The 16,322-nt window shown below is 48.5% G+C and overlaps 2 protein-coding genes across 3 annotated transcripts; both read right to left on the bottom strand.

The window, feature by feature from the left end:
• Window positions 1–671: 671 nt before the first annotated feature.
• SH3BGRL3 (SH3 domain binding glutamate-rich protein like 3) lies at window positions 672–15,214 on the bottom strand. The gene is made up of 5 exons (XM_008586103.1): window positions 15,209–15,214; window positions 13,790–13,794; window positions 2,051–2,150; window positions 1,268–1,435; window positions 672–1,135 (listed from the first exon to the last, which is right to left on the bottom strand). The coding sequence occupies exons 3-5, from the start codon at window positions 2,096–2,098 to the stop codon at window positions 1,070–1,072; spliced, it is 282 nt and encodes a 93-aa protein (XP_008584325.1). The 5' UTR covers window positions 2,099–2,150; window positions 13,790–13,794; window positions 15,209–15,214; the 3' UTR covers window positions 672–1,069.
• Window positions 2,787–16,005, bottom strand: LOC103601689 (centrosomal protein of 85 kDa). 2 transcript variants are annotated; one of them, XM_008586112.1, is made up of 11 exons: window positions 15,875–16,005; window positions 15,326–15,443; window positions 13,637–13,822; window positions 12,257–12,409; window positions 11,873–12,027; window positions 10,823–10,910; window positions 9,725–9,775; window positions 6,395–6,502; window positions 5,011–5,236; window positions 2,951–4,623; window positions 2,787–2,819 (listed from the first exon to the last, which is right to left on the bottom strand). In XM_008586112.1, exons 2-10 carry the CDS (start codon window positions 15,335–15,337, stop codon window positions 4,463–4,465), a joined length of 1,140 nt encoding a protein of 379 aa, XP_008584334.1. In that variant the 5' UTR covers window positions 15,338–15,443; window positions 15,875–16,005; the 3' UTR covers window positions 2,787–2,819; window positions 2,951–4,462. The 2 variants fall into 2 exon arrangements, with proteins under 2 accessions (XP_008584334.1, XP_008584343.1); XM_008586121.1 differs by lacking the exons at window positions 2,787–2,819; window positions 6,395–6,502; window positions 15,875–16,005 and having other exon boundaries at window positions 2,906–4,623; window positions 15,326–15,403.
• Between the last annotated feature and the right edge of the window lie 317 nt (window positions 16,006–16,322).

The following is a 16,322-nucleotide window of genomic DNA, read 5'->3' as shown; positions in this document are numbered from 1 at the left end:
GTGGGCCTGGATGCTGGGTCTTTGTCCTCTAGGTTCCTCTTTCTCCCAAGAAGAGCTAAGTGGATCCTATGAGGGGAGGGATCCAGTGGAGGGAGGGAGTGGCCCCAGCTGGGTTAACATTCTCGGCCTCAGTTGGGGCAGCAGAGCCTCCCTGTGCAAGTGTGCAGCTAGTAGACACCTGTGCACGGATATGCAGACCAACGAGCTCGTAGGGACACTTTCTCAATGCTGTGCACTGCCACTGTCTCAACAGTATGCAATGCCACTGCCACAACTACACCCATGCCCCCAAACTGACAGAACTGCAGCTGTGCACCCACTCCCGTGACACACCCACACTTAGCCAATCTGCTGTAACACAGACAGGCAGCCACAGTCACTGACGGGCATGCAAATGTGCAGTACACACCAACGACAGGGTTGATACAGATACCATCACATGCATGTGAACTAGAGGGTGGCCCACTCGATTGCCTCCAGAAATCACTGGTCCACACAGGTATGTGTGTGCCAGACACATATCCAGACACATGCACTAACACTCAGAGGTGACAGACACATGAGGCCAGCTCAACCGACCTGCTCATGATGTACAGCCTCAGCACAATCACATCCACCAGCCTTACCCAGGGCAGGGACCTGGGATATCTAGGCCACAACCAAATAGACAATGCCAATGGAATGGGGCATTTAATTGTCTCAAGGGTGCTCCTGGGAGAAGGGTTGCGGGGCCTTTGGCAAAGCTCTGGCTAATGGAACCAAAAGAGGTGCCCATCAGCCAGTGCCAGGCAGGTTGGCAGCCCCAAGGCTTGGCTGGGGAAGCCAGCACTGGAGCTGATGCGTAAGACAATTTCTGAGACTTGTGGGTGAGGAATGTGGCCTTTGAACGGAGGAGAGGGGGCTACAGCTACAGAGGGGAGGAGAAGGGGCCTGGATGTGGGGGAGGGACTCCAAGATGAGAAGGTTAGGAATGACAGGGAGTTGGTCACAAGGTCCTTCATGGCTGAGTGAGGACTGTGGGGAGAATGTGGTGACGGAGTCCAGTGGGAAAACCGTGGGCCGGCTAGACTCAGGCCAGCTTCAGGAACTCCTGCAGCGTGTTTTGTTCCACGGCCTCAACGAAGAGCTCATAGTCCTGGGGGAGGGGAAGCAAGGGGTGGTCACCTGAGTGCAGATGTAAGAGGCCCCAGAACTTTGTCACAGGTCCGACCCTGGCTGGAGTCCCCTCCTACAACACTCCCCCCACCCCCAGTCCCAAGGCCCATACCCCACAATACTGGTCCCCGTTGACAATCTGGGGTGGGGTGGCCTTGGGGTTGCCCGCCAAGGCTCTCATCTCATCCCTCAGGGCGTTGTCCTGGGAGATGTCCACCAGCTGGTATTGGATGCGCTTTCCGTCCAGGATGCGGGTCACCTCACTCTGCTGGGACTTGATCTGGGGGCAGAGGGTGGGCAGGGGTTAGTGGGCAGCCTGGAGGATTTATGGGGGGAATCCTGGGCAGGGTGAAAGAGGCTGTGACTGAGCTTTTGTCCCTCTGAATCCTTCCACACCCGAGGGGAGGGTCTGGCCACTAGGAGTTGGGAGGGGGAGTCAGGCTTGAGGTGGTGCAGGATGAAGAGAGGGACTACCAACCATGGGACAGGTCAGAGTGAAGGGAAGTGGGACAGAGCTGAGGGTGGGGACAGCCAGGAGCTCCGTGAGAAGGCAGGGTAGGCCTGGGGGAACGTGGTAAAGGGCTACCCGTGCCCCGCACACACAGTGGAGAAAAGGAGGGGCAGGATAAGGTCGTGGTCAGGGTCAGCCCGGTGGTGGGGGTACAGAGAATGGGTGTCCGAGTGATGGGGGATGGGCGTGGGCCTCCATGCTGGGGCTGCTGAGGACCCAGGATGCCCGGTGAAGGGGCTCAGGATGGGGCAGCGAACCCCAGCCCGGAGAGGCCGTGCCCAGCACCTCACCGCCCCCGCCCCGCCCCCAGGACTGATCCCAGGTCCGGAGTGCCGGGTCACGGCCCGCGCTCTCCCCTAGCCCCGGCCGGGGGCGCGCACTTACTTCGCGGGAGCCGGTGACCGACGTGCTGTAGACGCGCAGGCCACTCATGCTGCGGGTAGACGGACGTGCAGACAGACGGAGGGGCGGCGGTAGCGGCAGCGAAAATGTGGAGGCAAAGGCTGGTGTCAGGACTTGAGAGACTGGGCTCAAGCTGGCCCTTGTTAAAGAGCCACAGCTGGTCTTGGGGTGGCCCAGATCAACCCCAACTCCATGCTGCAGATGGCACTCCAAAACTGCTGCTACCCCCAGCAAGAACGGACTCCAGCAACCAGCCCCACTTTGGAGACTTAGCTATCTAGAGCTGGACAATGCCCCTCAGAAGTCCCCCCAGGTCCAGGGCTCAAACAGGTAATAGCTCAGAAAGACAACCTTTTCTCTCAGAGGCAAGCAGTGCCCTGATTTGCTCTTGGAAAGCCACTTCGCAGAAATTCAGAGGCTGCCAACTTCCTTCCTGAGAGGACTGCTGAATTTCCAGTGACAAACTTGCTCTATAACTCTGGGCAGCTTTGCCCAGCAGAAAGTGGTGTGGGAAGAGATCATATTTGCCCCCATAGAATGACAGATGGGTGGAAGTAGCAGAGAGATGGACATGAGGCTGGACCTGCCAAAGGTCCCCTTGCTGCAACCTGGGGAACCTGGCTAAACACCCAGTCTTTGGCTCCAACAAGTCAAAGCAAGGAATGGGGAAGGGCAGTGGTGATGGAAGACTGTGGGAAACCGAAGAGTCTGTTAAATGTTTTATTTTGTAATCAAAATAGGCAATACAAACCAGTTGACATAACAAAGATTCATATAAATATCAAAGCAAGGAATGGGGAAGGGCAGTGGTGATGGAAGACTGTGGGAAACCGAAGAGTCTGTTAAATATTTTATTTTGTAATCAAAATAGGCAATACAAACCAGTTGACATAACAAAGATTCATATAAATAACTGCTTATAAACTTTATGAGGAAAAATACCCATGAGCATAGTGGCTGGGCTCCCAACACTGGGTGGAGACCAACCAGGCAGCTCTGCTTTTAGGAGGCAGGAGCCCAGAGGCTGAGCACATGGATGGGTGGGGCAGCTTTGAATGGAAGAGATAAGTCACTCCATAAATAAAACACAAACTTCTAAAAACACTTAAGAAAGAGCCTCATTCAGGCCCAGGAGTGAGGTCCAGGATGCTGCCAACAGCCCAAAGCATAGCAAGAACCTTGTAGTGGCTGACTCCGGGCTCCTGAACTGCTTGGTGCTCCCCCACACTCACACACGGCCCCTGCCTGGCCTGGCTCCAGATCTAGAGGAGACCTGGGGCTGGCGCAACAACCAGAGACAAACAACTGTGAGATGCTCCTTAAACCAGGAGGCAAGAAAAACCAGAAAGCTGAGGGTCCAAAGGCCCCAGGAAAACAAACAAAACCCAGAAAACACCAAAAGCTGTATCTTAAAGCTGACCTGTACTAGGTACTATGAAATTTCAAGGAGGCCACAGCAGGAAAGAGAAAGGACCTCCCACCCCCAACATAGGAGAGGCACAAATCAGAGGGCTGGGCATAGGCTCCCTCCCTGGAGAAACAGGTGAGCAGCTTGATAGTTGCCCTGTGGCCTTCTAGGAAAAAATTTTGCCCAAGCCCAGAACCACAGAGAAGAGTTTGCACTCCAGGCCCTAGAAGAGGGATACCTGGAAGGCCTGAGAACAAAGGAGAAGGGAGCTGTGCTAACCACATGGCCAGGGCTCCAGGGCAGCGAAAGAAAATGGCATGGTAGGCAGATTAAGGAGCCCTGGCTGTAATACCTAGGTCCCCAATCCTAGCGGGTACTCTGCTAATGAACAGATCACCCTGAGGCTTCTGCGAGTACAACAGCCCTGAGGAAAAAGCAATGGGACCGGGCCTGAGAAAACCCAGAAAGCCAGTTCAGTTCACAAGTAGGCTGGCACGTGGGGCTTGAGAATTCTCAAATGGCCACAGTTACCAGTACTCAGGCTTTCCAGGCCCCTCTAAAAAGCTCTGGGCATCAGCAGGATCAAAGTATGGAGTGGCAATGAACGAGGGTCTATCCTAGAGGATGGAAAAGGGAGGTATGCAGCCTGTTTGCCTCTGATGTCAGCCTAGGGCTGGGAACAGTTTGTGAGGGACTTATCAGTTGTACCTGCAACAGTTAATTAGTAACTCACCCTCAAAGGGTGAGTTAGGAAAACAGGACAAATGAAATTTAACAAGGCAAAGCCAGTGTGGGGCAGGGCAGGCACAGTCCCTTAATCAGCCCTTGGCCCCCAGATGCAGGCTCTCATCTTCTCTCAGCCTCCTCTCTGGGAATAGCAGTAGACAGGAGACAAGAGATTGTCAGGACAGGAACCTGCTGGACTAGGCTCTCAGCAGCCCAGAGCCTCCCTGGGGGAATACAGCCTGTCCCACCCCTAGCATTCCTCACTGTGTGACACAGTTTTCTCCCATGTCCTGGGCGTATCTGTCTGACATGGTGGTCCTTAAGTCCTCGATGTCACGACGCAGCTGTTGAACCTCTTCTAGTTTCCTCCTGATCACATCTGGCTTCTGCAAATCTAGCTGAGTGTCTGGGTGCTGTGCCGCTGGGGAGAAGAGCATTTCAAGAGAATGTTAAGTCAGCTGAGAGAGACATTTTCATGTGGAGGGGGCAGTATGGATAGGCAGTACCTTGAGGCCCATGGTCTTAGGACACGACACTTTTAAAAAAGCAGCTGGGGATAGTGGGCTGATAGCTTGCTGCCTATGGCCCACGTTTTGTTTGTCCTGCATGCAAGTACCCTATAAAGATGCCTGTTTCCAAAACAGATTCACTGAATACCTACTTTGTAAAACACATAAACTTCCAAAGGGCAGTGACCAGGCCTATGCACCATGTCCACACATTACCATAAGGATAGGAAAGTTGAATGGGGTTGAGAAGAGAATAAAGGCCCCTCTTTCCTGGGTCCCAGACTGGCCTGAGGACTCACAGTGAATGCCCAGGAGCAGGGAGAGGTTGGGGTCATGGCCCTGGGCCCTCTGGGTCACAATGCTGCAGACAGCCTGCAGATCTTGAAGGCAACTGGCTAACTCCTGATGCAGTTCAAGTGCCAGCTGAGCTGTGTCCGGTGAAGATGGAGACCCTGGTTGGGCCTGGCGCAGGTGTTCCTGGAGTGTCAGATTCTTCTCAATTAGGTCCTGGTTTTGCACTGAAAGCTGAGCAGATAGAAGGATAAGCACATTAATCCAGGCCCAGGGAGAGGCATAGTATCTGTACATGAGTATGCATGGGTGTGGATATATGTGTGCAGATGGGAGAAGATGAGTCACAGGTGACGTCCCCCTTCCCCACCACTACCCCTGCCAATAGGCTTACCACACTCCCCCCTACTAATATGAGTATCAGGCCTGGTTCCTCCTGTGGGTAGGTTGGGCCCACAGGGCTCCAGCATTAGAGAGGAAGCCACTCAGCAGGCTCTGAGTCATCAGCCTCCAGGTTTCTGTTCAGGAACCAGAGAAGATGTTCCCACCCCTAGGAACTCTATCTGAAGCCAGTCCCTCAGCCAACTCTGTTAGCCAGGCTATTAGAGAAGGCTTAACGTGAACTGTGAAATCTGAGGAGACACTGGTTTCAATCTCTCCCTACCACCCTTACAAAAGTGGCCACCAGCCAGCCTGATCACAGTATGTCAGAGAAATAAAGGGGGAAAGGAAGACAATGTGACAGCTAGTTGCCACCAGATGAGGGGGCTGGAGAAGCTGGGGACCTGGAGGATACAGCGCTGATCCTGCCTTTTCAAGCCCTCACTTCAGTGGAATTAGGCTTCACTACATAGACCAGCTGTTAATGTATGTGTCTCTTTCCCTCCCTCTCCCTGACAGCTAATCCACTTTTCTTCCCTCCCCACCTCTATTCTGTTTTAAAGACTGAATAGAGTTCCTCCTGCAGTCCCAGCCCTCTACCCACACTGGGCCATGTGACAATCCCAGCTCTGGAGGACTCCTTCCTAGGCACTTGGCCAGTGAACTTGGTCGCCCCCTGCTGACAAATGTGTTTACTGCAAGAGAACCACTAAACCCTCAGTCTTCTTGAACCCTCCCTCCACAACCCCAAAAACCTGTGGCTGCAGGCAGGCAAAGGGAAAGAGAATGACTTTCCACATCCGAAAAGCATTCCCGGGTAATTATGGCTACTCTAGGCTTAGGGTCTTTTAATGTAAAAGATGATGCAATGTATCTTCCCAGTCCTCTGCCCAAAAAGCTCAGCAGGAGCTTCTACAACACTGAGACTCTTATTGAGATAGGGATGGGGAAGGCTGACAGAGAAATCAGGTTTGTGGATTTAGTGCCAAGAGCCTGGCTGATGCTGCTCACCTCCTTCACGGCTGTGCGCAGCTGCTGCAGGGCTGTCTCCCTTCGCTGGGCCTCCTCTTTCAGGGCCTGGCTTGTTCCTTCTTCTTGAGCCACTTCCTGCTCTAGACTCTGAATCCCATGGGAAGGCATTGTGGGAGAACACAACAGGTGTAACAAGTCTGGTTCATACCATATCACCTCCAGCCTGGACTCTATACTGAAGTCCCACCCCATCCACACACTGCTGATAGGAGATTATTTTAGAACAGCCCTGACCTGTGACTTCCCATTTAAACCCTCCTATAGCCCCTGACCACTATCAAATAGAAGCCAGCTTCTCAGCAGGACATGCAGGCAATCTGGCTCCTAGCTACTCTTCTAACCATCTCTCTCTTCAGCCTCCACTCCAGCCACACTGAATGACTGGCCCTCATCCCCGAAGGCTCCAGCCTCAATGCCTTTGCTTGCTCCCCTTCTCCTTTGCTCTAACTGCCTGTCTGCTCTGCCTGTCACTCCAGGAAACCCACAGGGCCCACCTGAACCTTCATCAACCTGCAAATCAGATCCAGTGAATCCTAACCCTACCATACCACTCATAGCTCCATAATGGCTCATGAGAACATCTGCTTCATGTTCTACCTGACTGTGCATGATTCCTCCCTCCACTTGAACATAACTTTCTTGAGGACAGGGAATATGCCATTCAGCTGAGTTCAATATTTATTGAGCACTTACTGTGACAGGCACTGAGGATACTGAAAAGAACACCAAACAGTCCCTGTATTTGAGGAGTTAACAGTCAAATGTCCTTGACAATACTGTGTATTAAATGCTTTTGACAGAGATGGAAATGGGTAGAAGAGCATATTCACAGGCACCTAACCTAGTAACTAGTACATATATGTATGTGTGGAGGGGTAGTCAGGGTCAGGAGGGGGGAGGTATTTAAGTTTATCTCGTGTCTCTCATTCTTTTTTTTTTTTCCCTTTTTGTCTTTTTTCGTGTCCGGCAACGGATCGCAACCCTCAGTGTTGCGCCCGTACCGGACCGGGACCGGCAACGGGATCGCAACCCTTGGTGTTGCTCCCGCACCTCGCTCAGACAGTGAGCGGGACCCGGTCTGTACATGGGATCCGAACCCTCGGAGGGAGCGCCACCGCACTCCCAAGCGGCGCACTGTAGCAGTGCGCCACCGGGCCGGCCCTCGTGTCTCTCATTCTATTCATTCCGATTTCTCCCCAATTTTGAAGCTGACTAAACAAAGTGTAAAAAAAATTCTAAGGGGGCAGCGCGTGCCTCACTTGGGAGAAGTGTGGTGCTGATAATACCAAGGCCATGGGTTTGGATCCCTATATAGGGATGGTCGGTTAGCTCACTTGGGAGAGCATGGTGTTGACAACACCAAGTCAAAGGTTAAGGTCCCCTTACTGGTCATCTTTAAAAAAAAAAAAAAGTATATATATATATATATATTTTTTTTAAATTTCCCATTTTGTATTAAAAAATATAACTGGGGCTGGCCAGTTAGTTCAGTTGGTTAGTGTAGTGCTAATACCAAGGTCCAAGGCTTGACCTCTGTACGGCCAGCTGCAAACAAAACAAAACAAAACAAATAAACAACAGAAAAAAAACTGCCAAAGAGAATCACCTCATAACCACGAAATACCCCAGATGACCATGATGAATCTACCTAATTCCAGCAAATTCACCTGACATTTTAATTTGCCTGAGTCTCATCAAGGGTAAATATATCATTTAAAATGTTGGGCTTGGGGCCGGCCCGTGGCTCACTCGGGAGAGTGTGGTGCTGATAACACCAAGGCCACGGGTTCGGATCCCATATAGGGATGGCCGGTTAGCTCAATGGGTGAGCGTGGTGCTGACAACACCAAGTCAAGGGTTGAGATCCCCTTACCGGTCATCTTTAAAAAAAAAAAAAAAAAGTTGGGCTTTTTCAGTCTTTGTGGAACCTCAGAGTTCTGGAAAACTAACTTTGAGATCCATTAAAAACTCTACCAAAACTCTGGGATTTTAAATGTGTATATAAAACACTTAACAGGCATGACTATATCTCCTTACAGGCAGTGAAATAGGTGAACTAAATAGACATAGACCAACCCACATAATGACAAAGGCAGGATTGCAGCCTTCAAGTGTTCCTTGGAATGAGTACATTTCATGTGTTTCAGTGTGAAAAGCTTTTAGAGTCTGAAGAGAAACTCGAGTGAACCCGTGTTACCCATTACCCAGGATTTCTTGGAGAACTCAATTAAGGACACTCCCCATTCTTGCCCAAAGTAGAAACCAGGAGTCATCTTTGGTTCTTCCCTGCCACAAAGTTTTTTCTTTTTTATCCCCTTCTTTTTTCTGCTGATTAATTTTTTTCCGGCAGCTGGATAGATTTATGCAGGAATGTAGTGGGAACCCATAACCCCCTACATCCTGTCAGTCACTGATTCCTCTCAATTTAACCTCCTAAAAGTCACTTACATCTGTCCCCTCATATCTCCTCCCTGATATACTGCCTCATGCCAGGTTCCCTCATGATCTCTCACCATAATTTGTGCAACAGTCCCCTGGCCTTGCCTTTCTCCAGGCTGCCAATCTTCTTCCACACTCAAGCCTGGGTTGCAAACCTGACCACACCACACCCCAATTAAATAGATTCTCATCACCTACCTAAAGAATAAAAGCTAACTTAGTTGGATAGACAAGGCCCTCGCATAGCCTGGAACACCCAGCTCCCTACTCACCACCTTAAACCAAATACTTCAACAATATCAAACTGCTTGCAGCTCCACATTCAAACCATGCTGTTTCAGGGCTCCAGGTTCCAACTCACGCTGTTCTTCCTATCTGGAATTCCAATACCATCTTATCCAGCTCTTCTTGTTTGCCTGGCTAACTCCTCCTTATCCTTCAAGGCTTAGGATCTCCAAAAACCTTTCCTTGACCTACCATCCTCCACTGACTCTTCTGTGCTCCCACAGGGTAATATAGACATTGCCACCACAGTACTGTGTTGAAACTCCTATCGTGTTTGTCTGCCCAACAAGACGGTAGGCTCAAAAGCACCGACTGGATCTCATTTTTCTTGTATTCCTAACACCAAGCAAACTGCATGGCAGAGAACAATACAGTTAACCCTCAGTATCCATGGAGGATTGGTTCCAGGATACACCCCTCCTCCCGCCATGGATACCAAAATCTGTACATGCTCAAGTCCCCCAGTAAGCCCTTTGCATCTGCAGGTTCTGTATCCATGGATATGGAGAGCTGACTGTAAAATGTTGGCTGAATCCTAGAAATCCCATTAAGGCCCGACCACCATGTCCCAAGTATCCTGCTCACCTGTACTTGCGAGCGCAATTGATCCACCTTCTGCTGTTGCTTCTCTACAATCTGAAAGGCAAAGTTATCAAGTGTAAGGCTGATGGTGAGCTCAGAGGGCAAGGGGCTGCACAAAAATCTGTAATCTTGCTATTTAACCCACTGACTACAGCCCACTAATAGTGAGACCAGGGTGAAGACTAGTTAGTTCTACCTATAGAAATATAGCCCAGACTCCCAGTTCTGGCTAAGTAGCTTCATACTGCTGTGCTCCAGTCACAAAGAGATTTATATAAGAATGTAGTGTGGACCCATGACCATTACTCGGGGCAAAGGGGACCCCCACCCTAATGACTGCAGGCTAGTGGAATCAACTTTAAATACAGCCAATGCACATTCAGGTTCTTTGGTTCATGGCTAAAATTTCAGTTTAATGAAGCCTGCTGTATCCAGGGCTGTGATAGCTGATGTTACTTATAGCTTTGGTTACACTGATAATCCAAGAAAAGATTGAACAGGCCTGGCTTCCTGTCATTTAAGACCGCAGGCATTCTCTGAATCACTTCAGGGTCTTCTGTTTTGCTGACCTGCAGTCAGTCTCACCAGCAGGACCTTGGCTCTGTCTTCTCTGAATTGAGAAACAAGGCTACTTATTGGTTAGAACTTTGCCCAATGCAGATCACTTCAGGGTCTTCTGTTTTGCTGACCTGCAGTCAGTCTCACCAGCAGGACCTTGGCTCCGTCTTCTCTGAATTGAGAAACAAGGCTACTTATTGGTTAGAACTTTGCCCAATGCAGGAGAATCTATATGGGTCTGAGCCATGAATGAAGTGCACCAAGCTTCAGTGCACCATTTTCAGTCACCTAGTCTGGATGTTCAGAGGCATATCCCACCCATTAACTTCTGCCTGTATTCTAGATGAATAAAGTTTGCCTGTCATAAGGATGAATATCTTAAATACGAAAGTTACTATGCAGGGGCAACTTCTCAGAAAAGAGAGAAAAGCTCTCGGTAGGGAATCCTAGGTAGACCATGACCAACAATGGTTCCTTTCCAAACACACTATCTTCTCTTTCCTCCCAGCCTAACCCCGTTACAGAATGGACACCCTCAGTCACCTTTCGGAGGGAGTCACATTCCTTCTGCCAGGACTCCATTTCTGCTTTTGAACCACTGGCCTCCTCCACAGACTGCTTATCTTGCAGGCTGAAAGACAGTGGCGTCTTCAAGAACTTTGAAGTCAGAGAGTTGTAGCTTCAACTCCTGGTTCTGCTACTTATTGTATGTTTTGGGACAAGACATTTAGGCTCCTCCAAGCTGTAGCTGGGTATAATGACTTAGATTTGTTGTTATAAAAGGTGTGCCACACAGAAGCTGCTCAGTGTATGTTAGTTTTCTTCCCTAGGGCCAGAACCTGTATATACAATGTGACACCAATGCTGTAGCTGCCCAAGGCTCTTGTATTCCTTGTTCTGATATTAAAAAAAATAAACCTTCATTACATGTATTTAGATTATAAAAGGCAAACATGTACACTAGAAATTTTGGAAAATACAAGAGCTCCTTTTTTGACACACACAGTCTGGGACACAACCAACTTTGTCCCCTAACCCTGCTTCTGAATCCAACCAATGATCTCTTCCAATAAGTCCCCGTAATCACTTTATAGCATGACCCATCTGCTAAGATAAATGACAGGGACATTGTGGTCGAATATGGGATGAGAAATCCAATCCATCCCATTAGAAACTGGATTTGGTCCAAGAGGCTGTTGGATACAAAGATTTTTTTTCAGGAGGCTTAGCTCCCAAGACACCCTGAGAGTACATTATGACATCTTGTTTTGTTCTCAGAACCTGTGGTTGCAATGGAGAGCAATCCCTAGGACTGAGGAGAAACAGATGCCCCTGGTAGGCTTTAGCTAAGAAGGTTCAAAATAACCCCCAGTAGTCAACACCAGGACCCACTTTTGAAAAAATCAAGATACTTCACTTCCCAGTTTATAGAGTGTTTTCATTTATTCCATACCTATGTACCCAAGGATTGTTATATGCTAGGCACCGGGGTGGATATTTCCAAAGGACACAGTGATAAGCCCCCACTCCACCTCCACTCCATCCCAGAACCTAGCTCTCCACACCTTCGCTCAGTCCCACAGCGGTATTTACCTATGTCTAGTAGAGACGGATTCTGCTTCTCTCTGTCTCAGGCTTTCCAGTTGAACCTCCTTCTCTCTGCAAGTTGCCTGGGTCTCCTCCAACAATCTCTCCAGCTCAGTCACTCTCTCCTGCAGCTCTGTGCTCTTCATCTCAGAATCCTTAAGCTGAGAGATAGGATCCCAGGCTTAGGTCAATAAGCCAAGGAAGACTTTGTCTGGGTACCTCAAAAAACTGGCAGTCCAGTTGCAAATTTAACAGGTGTGAATCTGGACAGGAATCCTTTGGGATTTTCCTTTCAGGAAGCCAGAGTAACTGCACACAGCAGATGCTGAGAAAGTTCCCCCGCTTGGCCACTCCCTGCTTGCCCAGGCTATGACCAGATATTGCTGCTACCTGCTGGCTCTGCTTCTGATGGTCTTCCAGTGTAGGAAGGTCAGCCAGGTAGCGCTCCAAGGTCTCAATACGCTGCTGCTTCTCTCGGTTCTGTTCTGATTCCTTCTGACATTTCTTTTTCAAATTATTGATATGTTTATCACGACCCTTGACCTAGGGGGGAAAAAAAGTCAAGAATCTGTCTCCATTCACTCCTCTAGGACCCTGAACATGAAATTTTTCAAAGTGACCGTTGTCTCTGCCCTTGAGGCTGTGAATGTTCTATTGCAATAAAGGCAGAAAGCTGATCAAATTTTGCCATTTGGGATTAGGGCATAAACTGCAGAGTTAACAAACCTGAACTTTTCAATCAAGGGCAGAAAAGAAGGGCTCCTTGGAAAGTTTTAAAATTGGCAGCACTTCTACTGTATAATGAACAATTGTGTGGTCTTTGTCCCAGGTTCTATGAGGTGACCTCTAAAATTCATCAAAAAACACAAAAGCATACTATTCAGAAATATATAGGTATGTATCAGGGGTAAGGGAAGAGTTGAGGATAGATACCACTGTGGAGTTGGGCTGGGGCACAGAACTACAAAATTTTTATTATAAACCTACTGGTATTTGATTATTTAACACATGTTATTTTGATTAAAAATTTCCTTTTTAACAAGGCTTCTAAATCCTTGCTCTATGAATGGCACCAACATCACTTAGGAGCTTGTTGGTAATGTAGGATCTCAGGCCTGAGAATATGGATCTGCATTTTAAATAAGATCCTCAAGCAATTCTTAAACACATTAAAGTCTGAAAAGCACTGCTAGTTTTTTTGGATACAAATGGTGCAGAACTAAACAGTACTAAACTGAATTCCCAAAAGCATATGCTTTAGATACCAACTGAACCAAAAGATTTTAAACCAGCTTCTCTGATGATGACCAATCTCACCCTAAGGTAATTCTAAGAGCACTGGCAAAAATAAACTCCCAAACCAGCTGCACACATGGAATTTTTCTCTATTCTTTAGGTAGGATGAGGAGAAACCAGACTGAATAATATAAATTTACCACAGGTATTCAAACATCTTTCAACAACAGTGCCATCTAGTATGACTGCCCAGGCTGGTTTTCCACCCCAGCCAGCTGGCGGCACATCCCATCCTAAAACAGTGAGGAATTATACAGCTTTCCCCAACTGTGGTAGTTTTGTGGAGATAAAGCAGAAAGGAAGGGTTCCATTTCCAGCAGATGGGTTCTGCATGAGAAGCCAGTACAGGGTCTCACCCAATGGGCTTCTCCTGGTTCCAGGAACAGGGGCCAGAAATAGCCTAAGCTTTTTTGGCAGAGAGGGCTGACTGCCAACTCCTTTGTGATTTAGAGAGCTATCAACTCTTCAGCTCACCCTTTCTTCCTGTTTTTTCCCCTCCTCTGAATGCTTCTGCAATGCCACTTTGAGTGACTCCCTGATGAGCTGGACTTCAACTTCTGAAGCAGAGAGCTTCTTTTGAAGCTCAATCTTTTCTTTGCTCAAGGCTTCTGTCTTCTGTGCAAACTGTGCACGTAAGAAAGTGTTCTCTCGCTGCAATTCCTGCCAGAAAGATTCTCAATATATAACTGTTCATTACGCTTACAGTCCCATGTACTTTACTTATTCCCAGACAATTTCATGGACAAATATCTTTCTCCAAGAATTTCTTCAAGCAGTGCTTCTCAAAGTGTGGTCCTAGGACTAACAGCATCAGTATCACCTGATGCTGGAATTTCTCAGAAAAGCAATTTCTTTTTTTTTTTTTTAAAGATGACCGGTAAGGGGATCTTAACTCTTGACTTGGTGTTGTCAGCACCACGCTCACCCATTGAGCTAACCGGCCATCCCTATATGGGATCCGAACCCGTGGCCTTGGTGTTATCAGCACCGCACTCTCCCGAGTGAGCCACAGGCCGGCCCCAGAAAAGTAATTTCTTGAGCCTGACTCCTAGGCCCACTGAATCAGAAACACTGGGGATGGGTCTCAATAATCTGTGTTTTAACAAGCCCTCCAGATGATTCTAACGCACACGTCAGCACCACGCCCACCCAGTGAGCAACCGGCCATCCCTATATGGGATCCGAACCCGTGGCCTTGGTGTTATCAGCACCGCACTCTCCCGAGTGAGCCACAGGCCGGCCCCAGAAAAGTAATTTCTTGAGCCTGACTCCTAGGCCCACTGAATCAGAAACACTGGGGATGGGTCTCAATAATCTGTGTTTTAACAAGCCCTCCAGATGATTCTAACGCACACTCACATTTGAGAACCACTGCCTTAAAGCAGTACCTGAGGAGTTGTAGTATAATGGAAGGAACACAGGACAAGACATAAGAAGCCCTCGGGTCAAGGCCTGGCTCCCCTCCACTCATTTCCTGTATGATTTTAGGCAAGTTCTTCCTCCTTCCTGGAGTTCAGTTTTTTTCATCAGTAAATTAGAGAGAGGACTGAACTAGATTTTAATCCAAGGACCCTTCCCACTCTAATGTTCTAATACCATGAAATGGAATACTGCCTTAACAGGCCAACCAGGTAACAAAGCGAGCACTATAATCTATCCAATACCCATCACTCAAGAGCCCAAATTGTAGACACTTGGTCAAACAAAGCAGGCTTCTTTTCAAGCTCTCAACCCCCACAGCCATTGACCTCAGTAAGAATATGGTTTTCTTCAGGTGTCCTAGACAGAATAAAAATAAGAATGGGTCTAAACCCACCATTACCTCTGCCTCTTCCTCCGTTTGGCCAGGGCTGGCAGATTAAGACTTCTCAGAACATCACCCAACTCTAGGACCTTACTATCTACCTTGTTCTGCCTTCCTTTTCTACCAAGGATGTCCTGAATCTGAGGCATCTGGAATCTTACCCGGTTCTATGCTCATGCCTTTTTTGCTCCTACAAGGGCACAGCAAAGGGTGCTTTATAATCAGAATGTTTACTCTTTGAGGGCAGGGACACCTACATCACTTGATTCCCTTTGTATCTCCTGGATATTTAATGGCGCTAAGCAAAGAGAAGACAGAGTTGTGACAAGAAGAATGCCATCCTAAGTGCAAATGCTTACCTGCAGCCTCATCAAGCAGACATCCCCAAAGGGGGTAGGGCGGCCTAGAAGGGCACTGTGGACTTGTAGTTCACTCTCTCGCACTTTCTGCTCCAGCTGATTGATGTGTTTCCTCTGCCTGCAAAAACCAGTAGAATCAGGTCTGGGGTCCTGGCACTAACCCCCTCACAATATGAGCCTCTACTCTCCTTAGTCAGATGGGTACAATCCCTACCATGTAAGCAAAGACTTTGGATTCTGGGCATCACTGTTTTGCTGAAGGAGGAAGAGCACATGAGAAAGACGACTTGGGGGAAATGAGGAAAGATCAGCTGCAATGAACCAGCTACCTCCTTGAGGCACTCCATAGAGCCCCTGCAGAGATACACAACTGGCCTATCACATTAGTCAGATACAAGACTAGGCTGCTTATCAACCTAGCTCTACCATGAGGAAAGGCATCAGCCTAAACAGAGGGAGATGCACTGCTCTTCATAAGACTTTATTAGGTGGCCTCAGTGGACCTGGTTAGAGCAGAGGCTGGCCCTATGGCACCCCTTGCCCTCTTACTTGTCAATGAGGAGCTCCTTTTCCTTTAGAAGGTGTTCATTACTGTTTAAGATGCTGATCCACTGTGCTGGCTCTAAGATGGGCAGTGAAGGAGCAAAAGCAGCAGGATGGTGGCAGACGGCTCCATTCTGAAGCTGAAAGACAAGCAGGCCTTCTCAGAGGAGCTTGATCTTGACCCAGAGGCACCTGAGAACACCTGAATAGTACCTAACTGGGTCTGTAGTCAAGACCCAGTTTGGCTCAGCCTGATAAAACTCAATATTTATGAAATAATTTTAGCTCTGATGCATGACTGGAAAGAACCTGCCAGGGAGATTTCTGCCAACTTAACACTCCCTGTTCAGAAAGGCTTTAGTTTCTAAGAAAAGGTCAGTTATCTTTTATTATCTGACAACACAGGCAAACCAGGAGCCAATATGTTCTCACCAACAAGAGAAGAAGAGCATGT

This window comes from Galeopterus variegatus, unplaced genomic scaffold (assembly GCF_000696425.1).
Source record: "Galeopterus variegatus unplaced genomic scaffold, G_variegatus-3.0.2 Scaffold109, whole genome shotgun sequence".
Classification (NCBI taxonomy): domain Eukaryota; kingdom Metazoa; phylum Chordata; class Mammalia; order Dermoptera; family Cynocephalidae; genus Galeopterus; species Galeopterus variegatus.
The sequence above is the reverse complement of the archived record's forward strand: the minus strand, read 5'-3'. Positions and strand labels throughout refer to the sequence as shown.

Bases quoted from the DNA above. Each gene is read 5' to 3' on its own strand.
- SH3BGRL3 (XM_008586103.1), bottom strand. From the start codon at position 2,098: ATGAGTGGCCTGCGCGTCTACAGCACGTCGGTCACCGGCTCCCGCGAA. The intron at 1,436-2,050 runs GTAAGTGCGCGC...CTCTGCCCCCAG, and splicing joins CGGTCACCGGCTCCCGCGAA to ATCAAGTCCCAGCAGAGTGA. The intron at 1,136-1,267 runs GTATGGGCCTTG...CCCCTCCCCCAG, and splicing joins ACGGGGACCAGTATTGTGGG to GACTATGAGCTCTTCGTTGA.
- LOC103601689 (XM_008586112.1), bottom strand. The intron at 12,410-13,636 runs GTGAGCTGAAGA...TTTCCCCCCTAG, and splicing joins GGAAAAAACAGGAAGAAAGG to GTCAAGGGTCGTGATAAACA. The intron at 10,911-11,872 runs GTAAATACCGCT...ACTGTCTTTCAG, and splicing joins TCCGTCTCTACTAGACATAG to CCTGCAAGATAAGCAGTCTG.